At 57.5% G+C, this 23594-nt stretch overlaps 2 protein-coding genes across 6 annotated transcripts; one reads left to right on the forward strand and one right to left on the reverse strand.

The window, feature by feature from the left end:
* Positions 1 to 452: 452 nt before the first annotated feature.
* On the reverse strand, positions 453 to 8963 carry PCSK4 (proprotein convertase subtilisin/kexin type 4). Of its 2 annotated transcripts, XM_049876174.1 has the most exons (15): positions 8769 to 8963; positions 8387 to 8491; positions 6882 to 6974; positions 6682 to 6810; positions 6503 to 6579; positions 6323 to 6411; positions 5495 to 5667; positions 5207 to 5419; positions 4117 to 4217; positions 3945 to 4048; positions 3420 to 3537; positions 2755 to 2934; positions 2504 to 2628; positions 1222 to 1344; positions 453 to 1089 (listed from the first exon to the last, which is right to left on the reverse strand). In XM_049876174.1, the coding sequence occupies exons 1-15, from the start codon at positions 8961 to 8963 to the stop codon at positions 716 to 718; spliced, it is 2199 nt and encodes a 732-aa protein (XP_049732131.1). In that variant the 3' UTR covers positions 453 to 715. The 2 variants fall into 2 exon arrangements, with proteins under 2 accessions (XP_049732131.1, XP_049732132.1); XM_049876175.1 differs by lacking the exons at positions 453 to 1089; positions 2504 to 2628 and having other exon boundaries at positions 1218 to 1344.
* Positions 3989 to 21338, forward strand: REEP6 (receptor accessory protein 6). 4 transcript variants are annotated; one of them, XM_049876176.1, is made up of 8 exons: positions 3989 to 4065; positions 4503 to 4759; positions 9512 to 9958; positions 13517 to 13610; positions 13935 to 14073; positions 14660 to 14828; positions 15125 to 15208; positions 15582 to 21338. In XM_049876176.1, the coding sequence occupies exons 2-8, from the start codon at positions 4629 to 4631 to the stop codon at positions 16357 to 16359; spliced, it is 1842 nt and encodes a 613-aa protein (XP_049732133.1). In that variant the 5' UTR covers positions 3989 to 4065; positions 4503 to 4628; the 3' UTR covers positions 16360 to 21338. The 4 variants fall into 4 exon arrangements, with proteins under 4 accessions (XP_049732133.1, XP_049732134.1, XP_049732135.1 ...); XM_049876177.1 differs by lacking the exon at positions 15125 to 15208; XM_049876178.1 differs by lacking the exons at positions 3989 to 4065; positions 4503 to 4759 and having other exon boundaries at positions 9754 to 9958; positions 15582 to 15710.
* Positions 21339 to 23594: the final 2256 nt, after the last annotated feature.

Raw genomic sequence — 23594 nt, forward strand, 5'->3', positions numbered from 1 at the left:
CCGCCCTTGGGTTTCATCCAATTCTGCCACTTCCTTGTGGAAGTCACCTCCCCCCTGCAGAGCGGCACTAAGGAGTCCCCACCTCACTGGAGTGTGTCTGGATGCAGGAAGCATTTTTAAAAGCTTGCTTCTCGCCCAAGCACTCCTGCCCCATCGTCTGCCCTTCCTGCACCTCCGGGGTCCTCCAGGTGCTGATGCCTGGGGAAAGACAGTTTTTAATTGGGGCGCAGGACCGGCGGATCCCCAACCAGAGACAGGCATGCCCCAAAGCAGACCCCGAGCCTGGCACCTTCTATTCAACCTTTATTTGCAAACTGGGGGCAGACGCAGTGTCTGAGGCCCTTCTCCCTCCACCTCCCCCCGGTGCCAGGGGAGCGGGGGATAGTCCTGGCCAAACCTCTGCCCCTTCCCACCCCCCCTACCCCCCCCCCGGTTTCATAACAAGACTTCTCTTTCATCTGGCGCTGCTACACCCAATAACAGGACTCACGCAGGACTCAGCAGTCTGCCCCTGGCCTGGAGCCAGCCAGGTGGCCAGCCAAGGCCTTCTGGTGCTGGTTTTCCCCCTCTTGGGCCAGTCTGCAGTGGGTGGCAGGGCACACCTGGGGCTGAGGCTTAGGCATACCTTGCACTGTCCACGTCACATGTCCCAGCTAACAGATTGCTGGGTTCCAGCCGGTAGTAGCTGGGCCTGGGGTGGTGATGGGGTGGCCTGTCAGCTTGGGGGGAACCCAGGCCCACACACTGCAGCCATAGCCAGCAGGGCCAGCAGCACAGCCTGGGATGGGCCACCGCGGCAGTGGGGCCAAGCGGTGGCGGTGGGCAGTGGGTGGCTGGCAGGGGTGGCAGGCTCCAAGCAGGAGCCCTGGTGCTCATCCAGGGTGTATGAGGGGGGGCAGGTGGTGCAGTCAAGGGGAGAGCTGCCACGGCAGGTGTAGCAGGATGGGTGGCAGCTGGCACAGACTCGCAGGGCGGGTGTGGCTGGGTGCCCAGGCCCCGGGGTTACTGCCTGCTGCGTGTGGTTGAAGTATCGCGGTGGGCAGTAGGAGACACAGAGGTGGCCCAGGATGTAGGCAGGGCTGTGACATTCTGCACAGGAGACAGACAGGGGTGGTGAGGTTGTGCCTGCCACCCTAGCCTGCCCGCCTACCCGGTGGCACATGCACACTGCCCGCTGCCGCCGCCTCCCAGCAAGGGGGCCTAGCCGCGCCGGGCACTCACCCTGGCACAGCCCCTCTGTGTCCCGCCGCACACACGCGCTGCTGGTCACCTGGGAGCCCGTGGGCCGCGCCATCATGTCCTCGGCTGTCCCGTAGAGCAGCAGCGTGTAGCGGTACAGCGTCCCTGGTCAAGGCCACAGGGCACAAGAAGGACGGAGAGCTATTGCTGGTTGAGCCCTCTGCTCCCTGGGCCCCTCTCCCCAGTGGCGCCCACCCTGGAGCCCAGGACTCAGGTGGTGGGGAGGACGCGGACTTGGGCCATGTCCCAGCCACTGAGTACCTACTGTGTGCAGGCAGCCAGGCACCTACAATGAGCCAAGTAACTGTATACCTACTGCGTGCCAAGTACCAGGCATCTACTGTGTGCCAGGTAAGTGCACACCTACTTCTCCTGGGTGACAAGACACCTACTGTGCACCAAGTAACTGTACACCCACTATTCCCAAGTAATGGGACAAGTACTGCAGCAAAAGACCTCTTTAAAGTGTTAAAAAGCAAAGATGTCACTTTAAGAACTAAGATGTGCCTGACCCAAGCCATGGTGTTTTCAATCGCCTCATATGCATGTGAAAGCTGGACAGTGAATAAGGAAGACCAAAGAATTGAAAACTTTGAATTGAGGTGATGGCAAAGAATACTGAGTATACCACGGACTGCCAGAAAAACAAACAAATCTGTCTTGGGAGACATACAGCCAAAATGCTCCTTGGAAGCAAGGGTAGTGAGACTTTGTCTTATGTACTCTGGACATGTTGTCAGGAGGGACCAGTCCCAGGAGAAGGACATCATCCTTGGTAAAGTACAGGGTCACCGAAAAAAAGGAAGACCCTCAGCAAGATGGATTCATGCAGTGGCTGCCAACAGTGGGGTCAACAATTTTGAGGATCGCGCAGGACTGGGCAGTCTTTCCTTCTTTTATACAGAGGGTCTCTATGAGTCAGAACCGACTGGACAGCACCTGACAACAACACTGGGTGCCAGGAACTGCACACCTACGCCTCCTAGGTAGCTACAGGTCTGCTGTGTGCCAGTAAAGGCACACCTACTTCTTCCGGATAACAGGACGCCTAGTGCGTGCACGTAAGGGCACCTACTTCGCCTGGGTAAGTGCACATCTACTGTATGCCAGTAACTGCACACCACCAGACACAGCTACGTGCAGGGTCTCTCAAAGGTGACCGCTGGGAGGCCCCTTTTGCAGTGGGGTCCCTGAGACCCCACCCAGATCGGGGAGTGGGGGGTGGAGATTGGAGGGTGGCCCCCCAGCCAGTCCCGGATCTCACCCGTGTTGAAATAATATCCCTTGTTCTCCAGAATCAGAGTCCAGACGCCCTGAGGGTCCTCGTCCCAGAAGTGGGTGGACATGAAGATCCAGTTGTCGTAGCCTTGGCCGCTGACGTCAAAGGGCCTGGGGCAGACGGGCGCGCGGGGCGGCTTCGCAAGAACAGCGTCCACCAAGCGCAGGCTGTTGGGGGTTCCCCAGGGCCAGGCGCTTGGGGTCCCCACGGTCCCCGCCCCCCGAGCGGTGCGCTACCTGACGGCCACGAGCGTGGAGTGCGTGCCCATGGGGCTGGTGAGCGCGATCTCCAGGTCGCCGCGGCGGCTGTAAGACAGCGACAGCTGCACCTGCACGTGCTCCAGGGAGCGGATGTGGCTGGAGAGGCCGGCGCAGGCGGATACGTTCTTCTGCACGTGCATCAGCGACAGGATGTTGCTGCCAGCGGGGGCGGGGGGGAACTAAGTGCCTGGGGGGACGCAGAGTGGGGGAGGGCGCCGAGATTCTGGGCCCACCCTCTCGTTTTACAGATGGGTAAACTGAGGCCTCAGGGTAGGTGGTACTGGCAAGGTTCAGGAATGCGGGGAGGGAGGTAACAGGTGTGGGAAAGGCTGGGGGGTGACAGGTGTGTGGAGGCTGTGGAGGCTGCAGGTGTGTAGAGAAAGCTGGCGAAGGTGGCAGGTAAGAAGGGAGGGCTTGTGACAGGTGACAGGTGTGTAGGGGGTAACAGGTGTTTGGGGAGGGCCGGGGAAGCAGCAGGTGTGCAGAATAGGCCATGACAGGTGTGCAGGGAAGGCGGGGCGGGGGGAGAGCGAGGAGACAGCAGGTGATTGGGGAGAAGGAGAGACGGCAGGTGTGTAGGGAGGGCCAAGGGATGCGGGCAGAGCCCAGGGAGGTGGCAGGTGTTCGGGGCGGGGCCTCACGTGGGGGCGTTCACGACGTTGACAGCGCACTTCTGCTGGGGCTGCGTGGGCAGCCAGGTACGAGCCATGTCCACCAGCAGCCCGGCGTCCAGCAGCCCGTAGCCATAGTGGTGGCTCACTGAGGGCGCAGAGGGCGGGCATCACTGGCCCTGCCGGAGGCCCCGAGCCCCACACAGACTCCGCCTCCGCGCTAGCTGGTCTCACCATGGTGGTCCCGCCCACAGGCCACGCCCCACCGGCTGCCTTGCCCCCACCAGCCCCGCCCGGCTGCGCTGACCCCGCCCCGCCTGCTGGCCCCGCCCCTCATGCCCCGCCCCGCCGTGCTGTCCCCGCCCCACGTGCTGACCCCGCCCCAGGCCCCGCCCCCAGGTCCTGGCCCGCCCCGCGTGCTGGCCCCGCCGCTGTGCTAACCACGCCCCAGGTGCTGGCCCCGCCCCTCAGGCCAACCCTCTGTTAACCCCGCCCTCGGGCCCCGCCCCGCTGTGCTGGCCCCGCCCCGCTGTGCTGGCCCCGCCCCCGCCGCACCTTGGCGGCCCACGCCGTTGGTCCTCCAGTCCTCTGCCTGCAGCTGCGCCGGCTTGGACGCGCGGACCACTAGGTGCTGCATGTCCCTCCACGTCAGGAACGGGCTAGGGGGACGGGGCAGGTGAGCAGGGGCCGCGCGGGGGGCCGGGTCGGGGCGGGGGCCGTCACCTACTTGGCCTCCAGAGCCAGGGCGATCATGCCCGCCGCCAGTGGCGCAGAGGCGGACGTGCCCGTGTGCTTGTCCGTGCACTGGTGGTGCAGGTCCGTGGTGACCTGGGGGCAGACAGGGACGCAGGTCAGGGCCGGCGCGCGGGGAAGCGTCAGGGCCCCTCCCACAGGAAGGCTTAAAGGACTTCCCACACACTGCATGATGCCAGCTGTAGAACATTCTGGAAAAGGCAAAACTCTAGGGACGGTGAGATCAGTGGTCGCCAGGAGGTCAGGGTAGGGGGTAGGGAAGAAGAGGGGGAGCACAGGGCATCTTTGGGGCAGTGCGACTATTCTGCATGACACTGGAATGAGGGACATGTGACATTATGTATTTGTCAAAACCCACAGGAGTGTGCAACACAGAGTGAACCCTGATGTGAACTATTGAAAACAAAAACCAATGGCCATGGAGCGGACTCCCACTCGTGGAGACCCTATGTGTGTCAGAGTAGAGCTGTGCACCACAGGTTTTCAATGCCAGGCCTTTCTTCTGAGGCATCTGTAGGTGGGCCTGAACCACGAACAGTTAGTAGCCAAGTGGTTAACTGTTCCAAGGGGAGGTGTGACATGATACGACTGGGTGTGAGCTTTAAAAGCGACTTCTGGTGAGTGTGGGGAAGTCTCTGTGGTGGGGGACAGGAGCGGAGGTGGGGGGACAGGAGCGGATGTGGGGGGCCAAGGAGAGGTCAGGGGACAGGAGCAGAGGTGAGGGACAGGAGCAGAGGTGGGAGGACAAGAGCAGAGGCGAGGGGACAGGAGCGGACGTAGGGGGCCAAGGAGAGGTCAGGGGACAGAAGCAGAGGTGGGGGACAGGAGCAGAGGTGGGGGGACAGGAGCGGACGTGGGGGGGCAAGGAGAGGTCAGGGGACAGAAGCAGAGGTGGGGGGCAGGAGCAGAGGTGGGGGACCAGGGAGAGGCTGGGGACAAGAATGAAGGGAGGGGCAGAGTCAGGACGGACAGTAGGGGGAATGGGGGGTGGAGGACAGGAGGCCGACCAGGGTGACCTCGCATCAGAGGGTGGTGCAGGCGGCACGGGGGCCGGGGGCACTCACGATCTGCGGGTCGGTGACAACGCCACTGCTGTAGGTGGTGGTGAGCGTGGAGGCACAGGCCTCACTGTACCAGGGCACACGGCCCTGCTGGGTGGTGCTGCCCACTGACAGCGTGTGGATGCTGTTGGTGTAGCCATCGCAGTTACAGTTGTCGTAGTGCAGCCCGCCGTTGCCCGACGCCCAGACGAACAGGGTGCCCAGCCCGCCACGGCCCTGCGGGGAGCCGGTACCTGTCGGCGCCTGGAAGGCGTGGCTTCCCCTTCCCTCACCGCCCTGGCCCCCGCTCACCTCAGTCACGCCGCGCTGGAAGGCCTCCCGGGTGAGGACACCAGGCCCGTCCACCGTGCGGCCGTCGTCCTCCGGGCCCCAGCTGGCACTGTAGATGTGGATGTGCTGTGGCTGCAGGCTCAGCGACTGGGCCTCGATGATGTCTGTGATGGTGCCGTCCAGCATGCGCACTCCTGTGGCGCCCAGCAGCTCAGTGCAGCCATGCCGTGCCCACCGCTGCTGAAACCCTCACCCTGCACCCTGCACCCAACCGCCAGAGCCCCCACCTGCCACTAGACCCTGCACCCTGCACCCAACCGCCCATGATCTCACCCTGCATTTACTGCCAGAGCCTGCACTCCACACCTGCCTGCGGGCATCCACGCCGCACACGCACTGCCTGACCCTGCACCCATAACAGACCACCAGCACCCACTCTGCACCTGCCCATCTCAGCCCACACCTCCTGGAGCCCACACCTGGCACCCAGCACCCACCCCACACCCATGCAGAATCTCACCACACACTGCTGCCTGAATTTGCGTCTACACTGCACCCACCCATGATCTCACCCCACACCCCACAAGAGGCCACCAGAGCCCACACTGCACCCACCCGTGATCTCAGCCCACACCTGCCCACACCCATCCCCCCTTTCAGGCTAACTCCAGCTCACCCCTGGTCCCTGGGAGTTAGAGGGTCCTGGCTGGGCTCAGCTCTACCCCCACCCCTCAGCCTGGGGCCCTGGCATCGCCCCCCCTCAGACCTGGGTGCTAAGTCTCCCCCCACCCCATGTCCAGCCATCTGTCCTCTCTCCCTGGCTGGGGTGGCATCTAGGTGGCCTGGTACCTCCGATTCGGGCGTTGTAGGCGACACCAGCACCGCAGAAGCCATTGTTGGCGATCGCAGCCACTTCCCCTGCACAGCGGGTCCCGTGTCTGGTGCCCGGGCGAGAGGGGGCCTGTTACAGCCCAGCCACTCCCAGAGGCCAGGGGGCCTGTCCCCATGCCCTGTGAGACCCCAGCTCACCGGTTCTCATCGCTGGATGTATAGCGAGGCTCGGGGTCTGGGTCATAGTCGTTAAAGTCGTAGCTGGCCAGGGGGTCCTGCAGGGGGTGGAGTGTGGAGGTCAAGGGGTGCAGGGAGTGGCAGTTCCCAAGAGGGGATCTCGGGCTGCCGTCCTCCCCACCAGCGGCCCGCAGGCTCACGTAGTTGGCCCAGAGGTCCGGGTGGTCCTTCTCGATTCCGTCGTCGAGGATGGAGACTACGACGCCCTGGCCCGTCAGCCCCTGGCCCCACACCTGCAGGATGTTCAGGTCGGGCTGCACCTCGTTGTTCTGCACAGAGCAGAGCACGGCTCAGCGGGGCTCCGGCCCACCCGCCCCCCAGCCCCGGCCTGGCAGCTCACCATGTACCACTGCTTGGGGAACCAGGGGTCCGTGGGCACTGCCAGGGAGCGCTTCACCCGCCGCCGCAGTGTCTGCTGCTCAAACCACTGCACCTGGAGGGGGCGGCTTGGGATAGGCTGGACTGGGTCCGAGGGCCTCCGAGCCCCTTCCTCCTTGGTCTGCCTCTTACCACACCCCACCCTACGGAGCAGGGAGTCTAGGGGGCCTGAGTCCTCCCCACCCAGCCAAATATCCCCCTAGGTCTGCCTGGTGGGAGCCCCCTGTGTCCCTGAGGGACCGGGGGATGACTGTTAGGGGGTTGGACTGCCCAGGGCTTGCAGCTGGGGGCCCTCATGCTGTGGGACGGAGATGGGGCAGGAACGGGGGAGGGAGGGCCACAGGCCTCGGCGTGGTTCTCGCCATGGGACCCCTGTGTTTGTTGGGCCAACTCTTTGGGGTCTCCACTCTCCTAGGGCTCTGCCTTCAGCCAGAGGGGGTTGCAGCCTTCAGAGCTGCCATCCCCAGGGCCCACAGTGGCTGGTCCTCCTCAGGTCCCCGCCCTGCCCGTTCCTCCTGAATCACTCCCAAACCCAGTTGCTTCTCTCTACTCACCCCTCACCACGGTCCAGACCACCCTGTGATGGCCACACCTCCTCCCTGTGCTCAGCTCTTTCTCCCCCTCTACCACCTCTTTCTTCAGCACAGCAATGTCACTCCCTGTCTAAATCCTCCTGTGGCTCCCTATCACCCTTGCCTTAAGGACTTGCATGTCCAGCTCTACCTGCCTGGGCAGCTCTTCCTCAGACCCTTGCTCTTCCCCTTTCTTATCTTCTTCACCTCCCACCCCCCAAACCAGCTCCCATCCCCATCAATCAGACCACCGTCTCCCCAGCTGCTGGTCAGAGCTGGCCCTGATTTCTCTCACTGTCCCATGCATCTCGTCCAGCAGCAAGTCCTGGCCTGTCTCCTGCAGACCACGTCATGGACTGGCCACTTCTCTCTGTCCCTTTCATGGCCCCCCAAGGCCTGGCAGGCTCAGTCTCAATTCCTCTGCTTGGCATTTGAGGCCTTCTTAGTGGGCACCCCTCTGTGCACCTGGAGACTGAGTTCTGGTTTCAGTTCAGCCACTGACTCACTGGGTGACTTCAGGAGGGCCCCTGACCCTTTGGAATTCAGTTTCCTCTTTGATAAAATGGGCCAATTGCCCTCCCTCCACCTGGGGATTTAGAGGGTGGGTAGGGAGGTTATCTGCCCCTCCTTACCAGAGTACCTGGGGCCCTTGACCGTTCAGGGTGAGCTAGAGGAGGGAAGGGGGCCCCATGCCAGGCCCTGGGTTAAAAGCCCACACTTTACTACAGTTGCCCGATATAGCCTCCTGTCCCGAACTGGGACCCCATTTGTATAGACATGGAAACTGAGGCTCAGAGAGAGGCTAAGTCCTCAAAATCAACAACGACCGGAGGTGGCCGGCTGGCCCCAGGAGGTAGTCGAGGCCCTGAGGGGAAAGCCTGGAGGCCGGGCTCACCTTGGGGTCTTTCTTCAGGCGCAGGCAGTGACCCCAGTGGGGGCTCAGGGACCGGTGGGCCACGCCCCGGTGCCGTAGGTGGAAGTACTGCCCATCGGGAAAGATCTGGGGGTGTGGGGAGGAGGCAGCTGCATCGCTGGGACTGGGGCCCCCCTGTCGGAGCCACCCCAGGACGGGAACAAAGCCCCTGTGCTTGCATCCCCTCCAACCAGATGCCCAGGTGGGGGCCTCAGGTGCCTTCTGGGAATCCCAGAATCTGCAGTTGGCCGAGGCAGGGGTGGGCTAGGAGTCTTGATATCTGGGGGGGTGTCTGAAGGACCTCCTCCCGGCTGTCGGGTCGTCTAGCCCCCTCCCCCTTCCCTTCCATTCGGGTCCCTCCCACCTGCCCGAGGTTGGTGAAGCCGAACTTGCGCGCTAGGCGTTCGGCCTCCCGGTTCCCCTGGGACACCCGTACGGCCCAGCTGCTGACATAGATCGGGGCGCGGGCCAAGGCCCACCCCACAGCCAGGGGGTCGACGAGGGCCAGGGCCAGGGCCAAGGCCAGGGGCAGCCAGAGCGCAGTCCCGGCGGGCCGCATGGGGGCGGGGCCGCGGCGGGGGCGGGGCCTGCGGGAGCCCCTCCCTCCGGCCAAACGGCCCCAGCGCCCGCCGCCCCGCCTCCGGCGCCATAGCAACCCTGGAGGGTCTTCAACTTCCAGGGGTCCTTGCGGCTCCCCCCTCAAGGGGCGCGAAGATCCGAGGAGGTGGTGGGGGGGGAGACACGCACCCGCTCCGGGAGACACAGGCCCGTCCCGGATCTTCCGCTGGAGCCAACCCTCTGGGTCCTCAGTTTCCCTATTTGTACAGTGACACAAACCATCTGACCCCCCAGGAGGGAGTTTATTGTCACTACACTTGGCCCCACCCCTTTCTTTGGCACCTCCCACTTTCCTAAGCGCCCCTCTTTCTCGAATCAGCCCGGCCTCCTCTCTGATCCAATCAGAGTTGGCCTCTCGTGTTAGCCCCGCCCAACCTCTCACCCCTCCGGTTGCTCCCCGCCTCCTTTATGATCAACCCCGCCCCTCCTCTGGTCTCACCAATGAAACTCTCCACTGCCTCCAATCAGCTCCCTCCTCTCTCCCGCAAGCTCCGCCTCCACCAGCACGCTGCTCTCCCGCAAGCTCCACCCCCGGCCCCACCTCTCCAATCAGCTACGTCCCGCGCCCGGCCGGCCAATCGGCGCCCTCAGCCGCCGCGCCCCGCCCCCTGCCGCCGGCACAGCCGCTGCGGCGGCCGAGGCCCGCCAGAGGGCGATGCGGCGGGGGAGAGGGGGCAGGCCCCACCTCCTTTGTCCGCCCTGCCCTCCTATTGGCCGGAGCGGGGGCGGCCGGCGGCGCTGGGCGAAGCGGGGGCGCTCTTGGCGGGCCGGGAGCGCGGCGCGGCGGTCGAGCTCGGGCTGCCAGCCCCGGCGCCGGTGCCATGGACGGTCTGCGACAGCGGTTCGAGCAGCTTCTGGAACGGAGGAACCTGGCCACCGAGGTGCTCGGGGCGCTCGAAGCCAGGACCGGTGTCGAGAAGCGGTATTTGGCCACGGGTGAGCCGTCGGGGGGCGCTGGGGGCCGCCGCCCCATTTCACCGACGGGCACACTGAGATCCTGGGGTTCCGGGATATCAAAGCAGCCCCCCTCCGACCCGCTCCGGCTGCAGGGCGCGCCCCATTGTCGGGGGAGGACACCGAGGCCCTGGGGAAGGGGCTTGGCCCGGGGTCTGGGGCTGCCCGGAGCGCCTCCCTGCCCTGCCACCCCGAGGGCCACCCCTCGCTCAGCTGCAGCAGCACCCCCACCCCACCGTCGGTGCCCGGCCTGGCCTGGAGGCCATCCTCTGCTCCCTTGGGCCCTGGGTGTCCGCCAGGACTAAGTCCGGTTCTTCCAGTTGTCCAGGGGGCCCCGAGGGAGGAGGAGGCAGACTCCGCTGCCAATCCCCCTTCCCGCATGAACCCCAGCCTGGAAGCAGTGTAGAGGTCTCCCCGTGTTTCCAAGGGGAACCTCCAGGCCAGGAGGGGAAGGGTCACTCCGGCCCCCCCCCCCATTTTTTGTGGGCACAGTACCCTCTCTTGGCCTGCCCTCTCCCCTCTCTCTAGCTCTGGGGCTCAGCCCCACAGTGTGTAAATATTTGCCGAGTTGGGTTGTCTGACAGCTGCCATGGCTTTGTGGAGACATTGGACTGGGGCTGCCCATGGAGGGGGTGGTCCAATGGCAAACACAGTTCTAACTTCCATTCCAGTTCCTCCTGTGATCTTGGGTCTTTCTCCCTTCCTCTCCCCCTACACCCAGTCTTTCTCCCTTCCTCTCCCCCTACACCCAGTCTCCAAGGCCCACCTCTTCCAGGAAGCCCTCCTGGGGTGAGTCACAAGGATGTTTTGCCCAGACCCTCTGGGGAGAGGGCGCTCCATTGAGGCCACTGCCACGGTTTTTAAACACCTTTGTGTGCAGATTCTCTTAGCCGGGCCCCTCCCTTTTTCTTGCCAGTGGGCCTCTGTCCCTGATCCCAGAGGCCCCAGTGGGGCTCAGTCAGGTGCAGGCCCTGACCTCTGTCCTGCTTTTCTTCATCCCAGGCACCAGCAGAGTGGGGGGGGGCGGGAATTCAGATCATAGAGCACAGGGAGGGAGCAGCTGGGAGGGGCCAGCTGGGGAGCCTGTGAGGGAACTGAGGCACAGGTAGGTGAGGGCGTGTGGGAGGCAGCCCTTACCACCCACCCTGTCTAGAGTACCCCCTCTCCCCACCACCGGGTCCCATCTGTTGCTGATTCCTGGGGCGGCCCCCCCCAGTCTTGATATCCAGGCTGATCCCCTCAATGCTGAGGCAGCAGGAAAAGGCATTGGAGACCAGTCCTCACCCCCCTTAAACAGATGGGGGTACCCTTGGGCCCCACCCCGCCCCACATTGCCAGATCCTGCCCAGTTAGTGAATGTGTGCAAGCACCGTCCCCCCGCCCCTTCTGTGGGTTGACCCCCCAGATGACAGTTGGGGAAACTAAGGCTCAAAAGAGGCAGTGGCTGGGAGGTCTTTCCTAGGGTCAGCTGCTGACCTTGGGCCTTTGAGGACAAAGATTAGTGCAGGTGGAGGGAAGGAAGTGGGGGTGACTTACGTCTCTGCCCTTTGTCCCAAGAAGTGGCCTCCATCTCTCTCTGCAGATAAAGGCCTGGGGGAGGTGGGAGGTGGCCTCAGGGAGCTCACTACTTCCCAGAGGCTCCCTGGAACCTTGGGCAACCCGCACCTCACCTGCCCCCCAGCCTCTGTTTTGTTCCAGCCATTCAATGAGAAAAGGCAGGGGAAGCACCCCCCCCACACAGTAAGTGCTTAGTAAATGCAGCATATTAGTAGTGGTGTTTTCAGAGTCGGGTTCAGGATTGTGGCTCAGGCTCCTGGCTGCCCCTCGCCCCCAACACACACTTTTCCTCTGCCAGCCGATGCTGTGTCCAGTAGGTGCCTAAGGAATGTGGAGAGAGAAGGCATTCTCTCAGCGAACCCCACAGGAACCCTAGGGACACATTACTGCCACATTGGCAGATGGGGAAAGTGAGGCCCGAGCAGAGAGGGACGTGCTGGGTGTCATGTGGTGAGTGAGTAGGAAAGCAAGGGTCCCCCCCAGGTCTGGGGGCTCCAGATCCCAGCTGGGCTTTGCTGCCTCTCACTGAGCCACTGGTTCTCACCAGGGCTACTCTGCCCCCAGGGGAACCACGGCCACAACTGGAGGGGGGGGATGCTGCAGGGATGCCCCTACCCCAGAGAAGGATCCCGCCCCCATGTCAGCAGCACTGAGGAGGAGACCCTGTGTTAATTATCGGTAAAGACCTTGAGTTCCATCACTGCTCACTGTATAAAAAAAAAAAAAAATCTTGCAGCCGAGTCGCTTCCAACTCATTGTGGCCCCGTAGGACAGAGTAGATGTGCCCCATAGGGTTTCCAAAGCTGTAAATCTTTACAGAAGCAGACTTCCACTTCTCTCTCCCATGGAGTGGCTGGTGGGTTTGAACCACCAACCTTTCGGTTAGCAAACTAAAAAACCAAACCCCTTGCCATCGATTCCGACTCATAACTCACAGTGACTCTACAGGACAGAGTAGAACTGCCCCATAGAGTTTCCAAGGAGCGCCTGGTGGATTTGAACTGCCGACCTTTTGGTTACCAGTTGTAGCTTTTAACCACTATACCAGGAGCTTAGCCACTGCCCCACCAGAATAAATTCCCATTGGGTTATGTGGCATAAACTAGGGGGACCCTCTAGGTTCTGCACCTTCCTTCTCCTCCCCCTCCCCACTCAGTGTGTGGATTTAAATGTGGGCAGCGTCCTAGGACTTTAGTAGGTCAGATGACTATGGAATGCAGTGTCTCTTGGGGGTCAGTGGGATCCCCTAACCCAGGGGTTCTCACCAGGAGCAATTCTGCCTCCAGGGGACACTTGTCAATGTCTGGGGACATTTGGGGTTGTCACAATTTAGGGAGATGCTACTGGCATCGAGTGGTTGGAGGCCAGGGATGCTGTTCAACACCCTATAGTGCACAGGACACCCCATCCCAGAGAAGTCTCCCACCCCTGTGTCAGCAGTGCTGAGGGGGAGGGACCCTGTATTAAAATAAAATAAAAAACAAAAACAGAAAAAGTAGGTTGTGGCCTCCTCCAGCTCACAGGGAGTCAAGTCTTAATGACAGCAACCCGCCTTGTGGACTTTTCTCTCGACCCTGTTTGTTTAAATGCTGGCCTCTTGTCCCCAGCACCCCTCACTCCACCTGGAGGAGCGGGGCCTTGACAACTGCAGACAGTCACTCCTTCACTCAAAGATCTCTTGGGCAGCGACTCTGCCTCCACTGCTGGGCACTTGGGATCACAAAGGGCCACACTGCCTGCCTGTCTTGGGGACAGTATAGCCCTGGGTGGGGGGCAGACACATTAACCTGTTGTGGACATGAGGCTTGGGGCCAGGATGGGGGCTGCCCGGGCACCATGGGGCCTCCTAAGGTACCCTCGAGCTGCCACCCAGGAGGAGGTGATGGTAGCAGACCACTGTGTCCACCAGGGTGGGTGGAGGCTGGGCGCTCTGGGGGGCCCTGGGTGCCTGAGGTCCAAGCCCACACCTGCCTCTGGTCTCAGGAGCCGTGACGCTGTTAGGCCTATATCTTCTATTCGGCTACGGGGCATCTCTGCTGTGCAATCTCATCGGATTTGTATACCCCGCATATGCTTCGTGAGTGGCTGGGTTGGGGGGCAGAGGGTGGGGGGGAAGCTGCTGGGCGGGGGGCACAGTTGCTGAGCCAGAGGGATGCCAGGTGGGTACAGCTTGGTGGGGGGCACAGCACGGTGGGGGTGCCAGGTGGGGGCACACTGGGCGAGGGGCACAGGGTGAGAGGGGTGCTGGGCAGGGGGGCACTGGGCAAGGGGTGCAGAGCGGGGGGGTGCTAGGCAGGGGATGCTGGGGGGGCACAGTGGGGGGGTGCCGGGTAGGGGGATGCTGGGTGGGGGAGCCCTGGGTGGGGGGCAGGGCGGCCCCTGACCTTCCCCCACCCCCCAGAATCAAGGCTATCGAGAGTCCCAACAAAGAGGACGACACTTTGTGGCTCACATACTGGGTGGTCTACGGCCTCTTCGGGCTGGTAGAGTTCTTCAGCGATCTACTCCTGTTCTGGTTCCCTTTCTACTACGTGGGAAAGGTGCACAACGCGTGGGGATGGGGTCCCTGGGGAGGCCAGGACCTGGGGGGGAGGCCAGGAGATGGGGAGCTAAAAGGGGCCCAGGCCTACCCCTTTCCTGGAGGAGAGCCAGGCCCACCCCAAAGGGTATCTGATGCCAGAGAACCAGTGCCTATCTCAAGGCGAGTCTGATGGGGGAGACCCTGGCCTACCCTGGAGGAGTCTGATAGGGGAGACCCTGGCCCTTCCCAGGGGTGTCTAATGGGGGAGACCATGCCCTGCTTGGGAGGGGGTCTGATGGGGGGCACCCTGACCTGCCCTGGAGGGGTTTTGATGGGAGAGGCCCCATCCTGCCCTAGGGAGTCTCTGGGGGAGGCCCTGGCCCTTCCCAGGGATGCCTGAAGGGGAGACCCCAGCCTGCCCTGAGGGTGTCTGATAGGGAGGCCCTAGTTTGCCCTGGGGAGTCTATGGGAGAGGCCCCAGCCGTTCCCAGGGGTGTCTGATGGGGAGGCCCCAGCCTACCATGGAGAGTGTATAGGGGAGACCCCAGCCCTCCCGGAGAGGGGGGGCTCTGATGGGGAGCTGAGTGTGGCCTCGCCCCCTGCAGTGCGCCTTCCTGTTATTCTGCATGACGCCCGGGCCCTGGAACGGGGCCCACATCCTGTATCATCACGTCGTCCGTCCACTGTTTCTAAAGCATCGCGCAGCGGTGGACAGCGTCGTCAGCGACCTCAGCGGGCGAGCCCTGGACGCGGCAGCCGGACTCACCAGGGAGGGTGCGTGCCACCTGTCCTTCCATCTGTCCCTCCATCCCTTGCTTCTCACACATCCTCTGGATGTCAGCCCTTGTTGTCTGTCTGGTCCTGGTCTGTCTGTCTGCCTGTCCATCCATCTGTCTGGGTCCTGACTGTCTGCCTGCCTATCCTGGCCCTGTCCATCTGCCTGGTCCTGGTCTGTCTGTCCGTCCCCTCTCCCAACTCTGCCTGGCCTCCGCCGGACGTTTCAACACCCAACTGCGTGCTTCCTGTCCCTCTCACTGTCCGCCTCTCTCCCCCACGCTCTCGGGAACCAGTCCTGAGGATGCTGGCCCGGAGCCGGGCTTTCATCACCCCCGTGGCGGAGGCGAGCCCCCCGCTGCCCTTGGAGCCAACCGTAGGTAACTCCCTGGGAGAGGTGGGGCTGTGAGTGTGTAGGTGTGAGAACGTGGGTGCGAGTGTGTGCTTGTATGTGTACATGAGAGTACCTGCATGTAAATATGTGTATGAGTGTGAGTATGTGCCTGTGTGTGAGTGTGAATAAGTGTGTGTGCATATGTGTGAGTGTGTCAGGAAGTGTGTTGTTTGTGTGTCTGAGCATGTATATGTGTGTGTGTGTGAATGTGTGTGCATGTGGGCGTGTGTGGGACTCTGTCCCTGCAGGGAGGCCGCCCAGCCCTGCAAGCTGACCTTGTGCTGGCCACCAGCAGCCTGGACCCTGCCCTCACCCCTGTCGCCACAGCCGGCACAGGCCTCACTGCCCTCTGCCCACAGGCCGGGCAAACGTGACACAGCCGCAGAAGGACAGGTGAAGCCAGCCGCCAACTCTTGTGAAAACCTCCAGGCTGGGGAGCTGGATGCACCAGACCGCCAGCCCTCCACAGATTCCTCCACGGGATCCCCGCCTGAGGTCCCCACCAGCCCCTCGGGACCTGGCAAGACCCCCGGGGTCTCCTCCCACGAGGCCTCAGGCAACTCCCGATCTCAATCCCCGGTCGCCACCAGCTCCGGGGGCCGTGTCCAGCCTCCCATGGGCTCTGCCAGCAGCTCCCAGCTGCCCAGCAAGACTGGAGGGCGGCCGCATCCACGAGGCAACTCCACCAGTCGGCCCCAGGGCCCCAACCAGCAGCGTCCGCGACTGTCCATGACACCCACGGCCCCTGGGCAGACATCCCGCAAACCCTCAACCCCCTCGCAACATCCCAGCGGCACCATCAGCCAGATACCGGCCCCCGTCCAGACCCCCAGTGGAACCAACATCCCAGTGCCAGTGCCGTCCCCCAGCAAGACCCCCAGCAGGACCCCCAGCAGGGCCCCCAGCAGGACCACCAGCGAGCCCGGGGATGTGGCCCCCAAGTCCAGCAAATGTCACTGGAAGCGATCTACACGGCATGCCAGCAACACCTCAGTGGCCAAGTGCTCCCCTTCTGAGACCTCCCTGGAGACCTCCTGCGAGTGGATCTCCAAATTCACCTACACCTGGCCCTACTTCAAAGAACACCGCCTACGCTGCTTACGGCACTGCTGGCAGCTGGAGCACCTAGCCTGCTGACGGGGCGCATTAAAAGCTCATCTGGCCAATCTGTGTTATGCCGTCCATCCTTGGGGGCCACCAGGGCAAGGGGCTTCACGGGCCGTGTCTCGCTTAATCGGGAGTGAATGTCCTGTGCATTGGGACCATTTTACAGATGAGGAAACTGAGGCCTAGAGAGGTGAAGTCACCTGCTCAAGGCCACACCATGCAGCCAAGATGGCTGCAAACCCAGGAAATCTTTGTGCTCAATGACTCATCACTCTCCATCCCCTTCTCTCAAATACCCTTCCAAAACCAAAAACAAACCAGTTGCTGCCAACCCCGACTCCTGGCAACCCCCTGTGTGTCAGAGTAGAACTGTGCTCCATAGGGTATTCAAAGGTTATGACCTTTTCGAAACAGATTCCCAGGGCTTTCTTTCGAGGTACCTCTGGGTGGGTTCAAACTGCCAGCCTTTGAAATAGTAGTGGATTGCTTAACTGTTTGTGCCACTCAAAAACAAAACTTCTAGTCAAGTTGATCTCAACTCCTGGCCACCCCATGTGTGTAGAGTAGAACTGTGCTCCATAGAGTTTTCAAGGCTGTGACCTTTTGGAAGCAGATCACGAGGTATCTCTTCTGAGGCACCTCTGGGTGGGTTCAATCCACCAACTTTTTGGCTAGTAGTGGAGCGTTTAACCCCTGGTGGCCACCCAGGGGCTCCTAAATATTCTTTCAGAGAAGAGAAATAGAGGAAATATCCTGGCCTTGTTTGGGTCTACCCAGAAGCAGATGCTGAGATGAGAATTTGAGTACAACCGTTTATTTGGGAGACAATCCCAGAAAACAACAGTTGGGAGAAGGGCCTGAGACAGGAAGTTAAGGAAGCTAACAAAAATCACTTCGTCTAGTCAGTTACACTGAGGAACTCTGGGAGACAATGTTGAACACACACCCCAGGCTCATTCCACCCAAGTGGCGGAGAAGCTCAGCATGTATCCACCCATGCCGGTCACCCACTGGTGGAGGGCTGTTCTCAGGTGGCCGGGGGTCGTTAATTCTGCCCAGCCCTTCCTGCAGGCAGGGCAAGGGCCAGCAGCTAGGGAAAACCTTCAGCAAAGAGGCACAGGGACTGGCATTCCCAGAAATGGAAGGAAACGTAGAGCAATGACAACTTTGTATGAGACCAGCACAACCCTGATACGACACAGGACAAAGAAAACAAGAAAGAAAGGTGATACTCTCGGTTCAGTTGTGAATACAGATGCAAAATATTAACAAGTCAAGTTCAAGGGTATACAGAGAAATAAAACACCCCATGTCCAAGTTGGTTCCCTGGAAGAAGAGCCTGTGTTGGGGCTAGGGAGAGAAGGACCTGAGCAAGAAGGTGGTCTCAGCTGGAGCTGGCCTCAGCCTGATCCCACGGGAGCACTGGAGTGTGAACTGCACCCTGGAGTTAGCTCTGCTGTGAGCCTAGGGACCGGCATTTGTACCCCCATGTCTGTCAGTCACTGGCTTCAGCCCACTCTTGGGATGGGGGTTGTAACCTAGTGGGCATGTATATGTGAGGCAGCTCCGCCATCCAGAGCAGGGAGCAGTCACAATTCACCTGCTGCCACAGTTTCAGGATGATCTGGGCCAGGGAACAGTACCCACTACAGTCCACCCCTTACACAGCTCAGACCCACAACTGTGCCCACCACAGTCCGCCCCTTAGCTCAGACCCACAATGGTGCCCACTACAGTCCGCCCCTTAAACCACTCAGACCCGCAGCTTCTACCATGTAGCTCACTCCATCCAAGCACTGCTTTTCCAACTGTTATTGTTTGGCACCATAGATCTGATTCCAACTCATAGCAATCCCATGTGACAGAGTTGAACTGCCCCTTAGGGTTTCCTTGGCTGCAATCTTTGTGGGTCTTTCTCCTGTGGAGCTGCTGGGTGGGTTTGAACTGCCAACTTTTTGGTTAGCAGCTGAACGCTTAACTCTTGCACCACCTGGGTTCCTTTCCAAGATTCTAGTTGGGCTCAACTTCCGGTAAAATGTAAGAGCAGAAAGAGCAATGTCAAGAGACACTTGTTTCTGCCCAAACATGTCAGCCAAATCCTCAGTCCTTTGGTGGATAATCCTCTGTCCCCTTAGCAGACCCAGCGTGTCCCCTGCAGATCCCAGGTATGCACTCTCCAACTCTCACGACAGCTCCAAACCACTTGAACTCCTGAGCTCAAATGCAGAAGGGGCAACACTACTTGGCGGTGACACCCAGGATCAGATTACCCAATAAGCAGGGTAAGCACAGACCTACTTGTGCTTGTTTACTACTCTGTAGTGAACAGTGTCACCGGGGTTTCACCGTACCACATCAAAGAGAAACCCCTGTGACACTCTTCGCTACAGAATAGTAAGTAAGCACAAGTAAGGCCGTGTTTCCCTCGCTTCCCAGGTCATCAGGCCCTGTCAGGGATCCTATATTTGAAGAGGCTTTGATTCTGTAAGAAGGTGCTGTGCGGTGAAAAAGTGTGAAATTGTTCACGGTTGATGTTGTCAAGTGCCACTGAGTTTGTTCCGACTCATAGCGACCCTTTGTACAACAGAAAGAAACACTGCCCAAGTCCTGCACCATCCTCACAATTGTTGCTATGTTCAAGTTCGTTGTTGCAGCCACTGCGTCAATCCACCTCGTTGAGGGTCTTCCTCTTTTCCACTGACCCTGTACCCTGCCCAGCATGATGTCCTTCTCCACGGACTGATCCCTCCTGACAACATGGCCAAAGTACGTAAGATGCAGTCTCACCATCCTTGCCTCTAAGGAGCATTCCGGCTGTACTTCTTCTAAGACAGATTTGTTCGTTCTTTTGGCAGTCCATGGTTTATTCAATATTCTCCGCCAACACCACAATTCAAAGGGGTCAGTTCTTCTTCGGTCTTCCTTATTTGTTCTCCAGCTTTTACATGCATACGATGCAATTGGAAATACCATGGCTTGTGTCAGGCGCACTTTAGTCTTCAAGGTGACATCTTTGCTCTTGGGCACTTTAAAGACGTCCTTTGCAGCAGATTTCCCCACTGCAATGCATCTTTTGATTTCTTGACTGCTGCCTCCGTGGCTGTTGATTGTGGATCCAAATAAAATGAAATCCTTGACAACTTCAATCTTTTCACCGTTCATTGGTCCAGTTGTGAGGACTTTTGTTTTTTTTATGTTGAGGTGTAATCCATACTGAAGGTTGTGGTCTTTGATCTACATTAGTAAGTGCTTCAAGCCCTCTTCACCTTCATCTGCATAACGCAGGTTGTTAGTGAGTCTTCCTCCAATCCTGATGCCCCGTTCTTCTTCATATAGTCCACCTTCTCCGATTATTTGCTCAGCATACAGATTGAATAGGTATGGTGAAAAAATACAACCCTGATGCACACCTTTCCTGACTTTAAACCAATCAGTATCCCCTTGTTCTGTCCGAACAACGGCCTCTTGATCTATGTAAAGGTTCCTCATGAGCACAATGAAGTGTTCTGGAATTCCCAGTCTTTGCAATGTTATCCATAGTTTGTTATGATCCACACAGTTGAATGCCTTTGCATAATCAATAAAACACAGGTAAATATCCTTCTGGTATTCTCTGCTTTCAGCCAGGATCCATCTGACATCAGCAATGATATCCCTGGTTCCACATCCTCTTCTGAAACCAGCCTGAATTTCTGGCATTTCCCTGTCGATATACTGCTGCAGCCGTTTTTGAATGATCTTCATCAAAATTTTGCTTGCGTGCGATATTAATGATATTGTTCTATAATTTCCACATTCGGTTGGATCACCTTTCCTGGGAATAGGCATAAATATGGATCTCTTCCAGTCAGTTGGCCAGGAAGCTGTCTTCCATATTTCTTGGCATAGACAAGTGAACACCTCCAGAGCTGCATCTGTTTGTTGAAACATCTCAACTGATATTTCATCAATTCCTGGAGCCTTGTTTTTCGCCAATGCCTTCAGAGCAGCTTGGACTTCTTCCTTTGTATCATCGGTTCCTGATCATATGCCACCTCTTGAAATGGTTGGACATCAACTAATTCTTTTTGGTATAATGACTCTGTGTATTCCTTCCATTTTCCTTTGATGCTTCCCGCGTCGTTTAATTTTTCCCCATGGAATCCTTCTCCATTGCAACTTGAGGCTTGAATTTTTTCTTCAGTTCTTTCAGCTTGAGAAACGCTGAGCGTGTTCTTCCCTTTTGGTTTTCCGTCTCCAACTCTTTGCTCATGTCATTATAATACTTTACTTTGTCTTCTTGAGAGACCCTTTGAAATCTTCTGTTCAGTTCTTTTCCTTCATCAATTCTTCCTTTTGCTTTAGCTGCTCGACCTTCGAAAGCAAGTTTCAGATTCTCCTCTGACATCCGTCTTGGTCTTTTCTTTCTTTCCTGTCTTTTCAATGACCTCTTGCTTTCTTCATGTATGATGTCCTTGATATCATTCCACAACTCGTCTGGTCTTTGGTTACTAGTGTTCAGTGCGTCAAATCTCTTCTTTGGATGGTCGCTAAATTCAGGTGGGATATACTCAAGGTCATATTTTGGCTCTCGTGGACTTTATCTGATTTTCTTCAGTTTCAGCTTGAACTTGCATATGAGCAATTGATGGTCTGTTCCACAGTCGGCCCCTGGCCTTGTTCTGACTTATGGTATTGAACTTTTCCATTGTCTCTTTCCACAGATGTAGTCAATTTGATTTCTGTGTGTTCCATCTGGCGAGGTCCATGTGTATAGTCGCCTTTTATGTTGGTGAAAGAAGGTATTCGCAATGAAGAAGTCATTGGTCTTGCAAAATTCTATCATTCGATCTCCAGCATTATTTCTATCACCAAGGCCATATTTTCCAACTACTGATCCTTCTTCTTTGTTTCCAACTTTTGCATTCCAATCGCCAGTAATTATCAATGCATATTGATTGCATGTTCGATCAATTTCAGACTGCAGCAGCTGATAAAAATCTTCAATTTCTTCATCTTTGGCCCTGTGGTTGGTGTGTAAATTTGAATAATAGTCGTATTAACTGGTCTTCCTTGTAGGTGTACTGATATTATCCTATCACTGACAGCATTGTACTTCAGTATAGATCTTGAAATGTTCTTTTTGACTCTGAAAGCAACACCATTCCTCTTTAAGTTGTCCCTCCCACCAAAGTAGACTATAGGATTGTCTGATTCAAAATGGCCAATACCAGTCCATTCTAGCTCACTAATGCCTAGGATATTGATGTTTATGCATTCCATTTCATTTTTGACGATTTCCAATTTTCCTAGGTTCATACTTCGTACATTCCAGGTTCCAATTATTAATGGATGTTTTCAGCTGTTTCTTCTCATTTTGAGTCATGCCACATCAGCAAATGAAGGTCCCGAAAGCTTGACTCCATCCACGTCATTAAGGTCGACTCTAGTTTGAGGAGGCAGCTCTTCCCTAGTCATCTTCTGAATGCCTTCCAACCTGGGGGGCTCATCTTCCAGCACTATATCAGACAATGTTCCACTGCTATTCATAAGGTTTTCACTGGCTAATGCTTTTCAGAAGTAGACTGCCAGGTCCTTCTTCCTAGTCTGTCTTAGTCTGGAAGCTCAGCTGAAACTTCTCCTCCATGGATAACCTTGCTGGTGTCTGATTACCGGTGGCATAGCTTCTAGCATCTCAGCAACACACAAGCCCCCACAGTACGACAAACTGACAGACACGTGGGGGTTCTTTTCGCAGTCCATGGTATATTCAATATTCTTCACTAACACCATAATTCAAAGGCATTAATTCTTCTTTGGTCTTCCTTATTCATTGCCCAGCTTTTGCAGGCATATGAAGCAATTGAAAATACCATGGCTTGGGTCAGGTGCACCTTAGTCCTCAAAGTAACACCTTTGCTTTTTTTTTTTTTTTTTAAATAATTTTTATTGAGCTTTAAGTGAACGTTTACAAATCAAGTCAGTCTGTCACATACAAGTTTATATACACCTTACTCCATACTCCCACTTACTCTCCCCCTAATGAGTCAGCCCTTCCAGTCTCTCCTTTCGTGACAATTTTGCCAGTTTCTAACCCTCTCTACCCTCCCATCTCCCCTCCAGACAGGAGATGCCAACATAGTCTCAAGTGTCCACCTGATACAAGTAGCTCACTCTTCATCAGCATCTCTCTCCTACCCATTGTCCAGTCCGTTCATGTCTGATGAGTTGTCTTCGGGAACGGTTCCTGTCCCGGGCCAACAGAAGGTTTGGGGACCATGACCGCCGGGATTCCTCTAGTCTCCATCAGACCATTAAGTCTGGTCTTTTTATGAGAATTTGGGGTCTGCATCCCACTGATCTCCTGCTCCCTCAGGGGTTCTCTGTTGTGCTCCCTGTCAGGGCAGTCATCGGTTGTGGCCAGGCACCATCTAGTTCTTCTGGTCTCAGGATGATGTAAGTCTCTAGTTCATGTGGCCCTTTCTGTCTCTTGGGCTCATAGTTATCGTGTGACCTTGGTGTTCTTCATTTTCCTTTGATCCAGGTGGGTTGAGACCAATTGATGCATCGTAGATGGCCGCTTGTTAGCATTTAAGACCCCAGACGCCACATTTCAAAGTGGGATGCAGAATGTTTTCATAACAGAATTATTTTGCCAATTGACTTAGAAGTCCCCTTAAACCATAGTCCCCAAACCCCCGCCCTTGCTCTGCTGACCTTTGAAGCATTCAGTTTATCCCAGAAACTTCTTTGCTTTTGGTCCAGTCCAGTTGAGCTGACCTTCCGTGTATTGAGTATTGTCCTTCCCTTCACGTAAAGCAGTTCTTATCTACTAACTAATCAGTAAATAACCCTCTCCCTCCCTCCCCCCCTCGTGACCACAAAAGTATGTGTTCTTCTCAGTTTATACAGTTTCTCAAGATCTTATAATAGTGGTCTTATACAATATTTGTCCTTTTGCCTCTGACTAATTTCGCTCAGCATAATGCCTTCCTGGTTCCTCCATGTTATGAAGTGTTTCACAGATTTGTCACTGTTCTTTGTCGATGCGTAGTATTCCATTGTGTGAATATACCACAATTTATTTAACCATTCCTCCGTTGATGGACACCTTGGTTGCTTCCAGCTTTTTGCTATTGTAAACAGAGCTGCAATAAACATGGGTGTGCATATATCTGTTTGTGTGAAGGCTCTTATTTCTCTAGGGTATATTCCGAGGAGTGAGATTTCTGGGTTGTGTGGTAGTTCTATTTCTAACTTTTTAAGAAAACACCAGATAGATTTCC

Source organism: Elephas maximus, chromosome 3 (genome assembly GCF_024166365.1).
Source record: "Elephas maximus indicus isolate mEleMax1 chromosome 3, mEleMax1 primary haplotype, whole genome shotgun sequence".
Taxonomy (NCBI): domain Eukaryota; kingdom Metazoa; phylum Chordata; class Mammalia; order Proboscidea; family Elephantidae; genus Elephas; species Elephas maximus.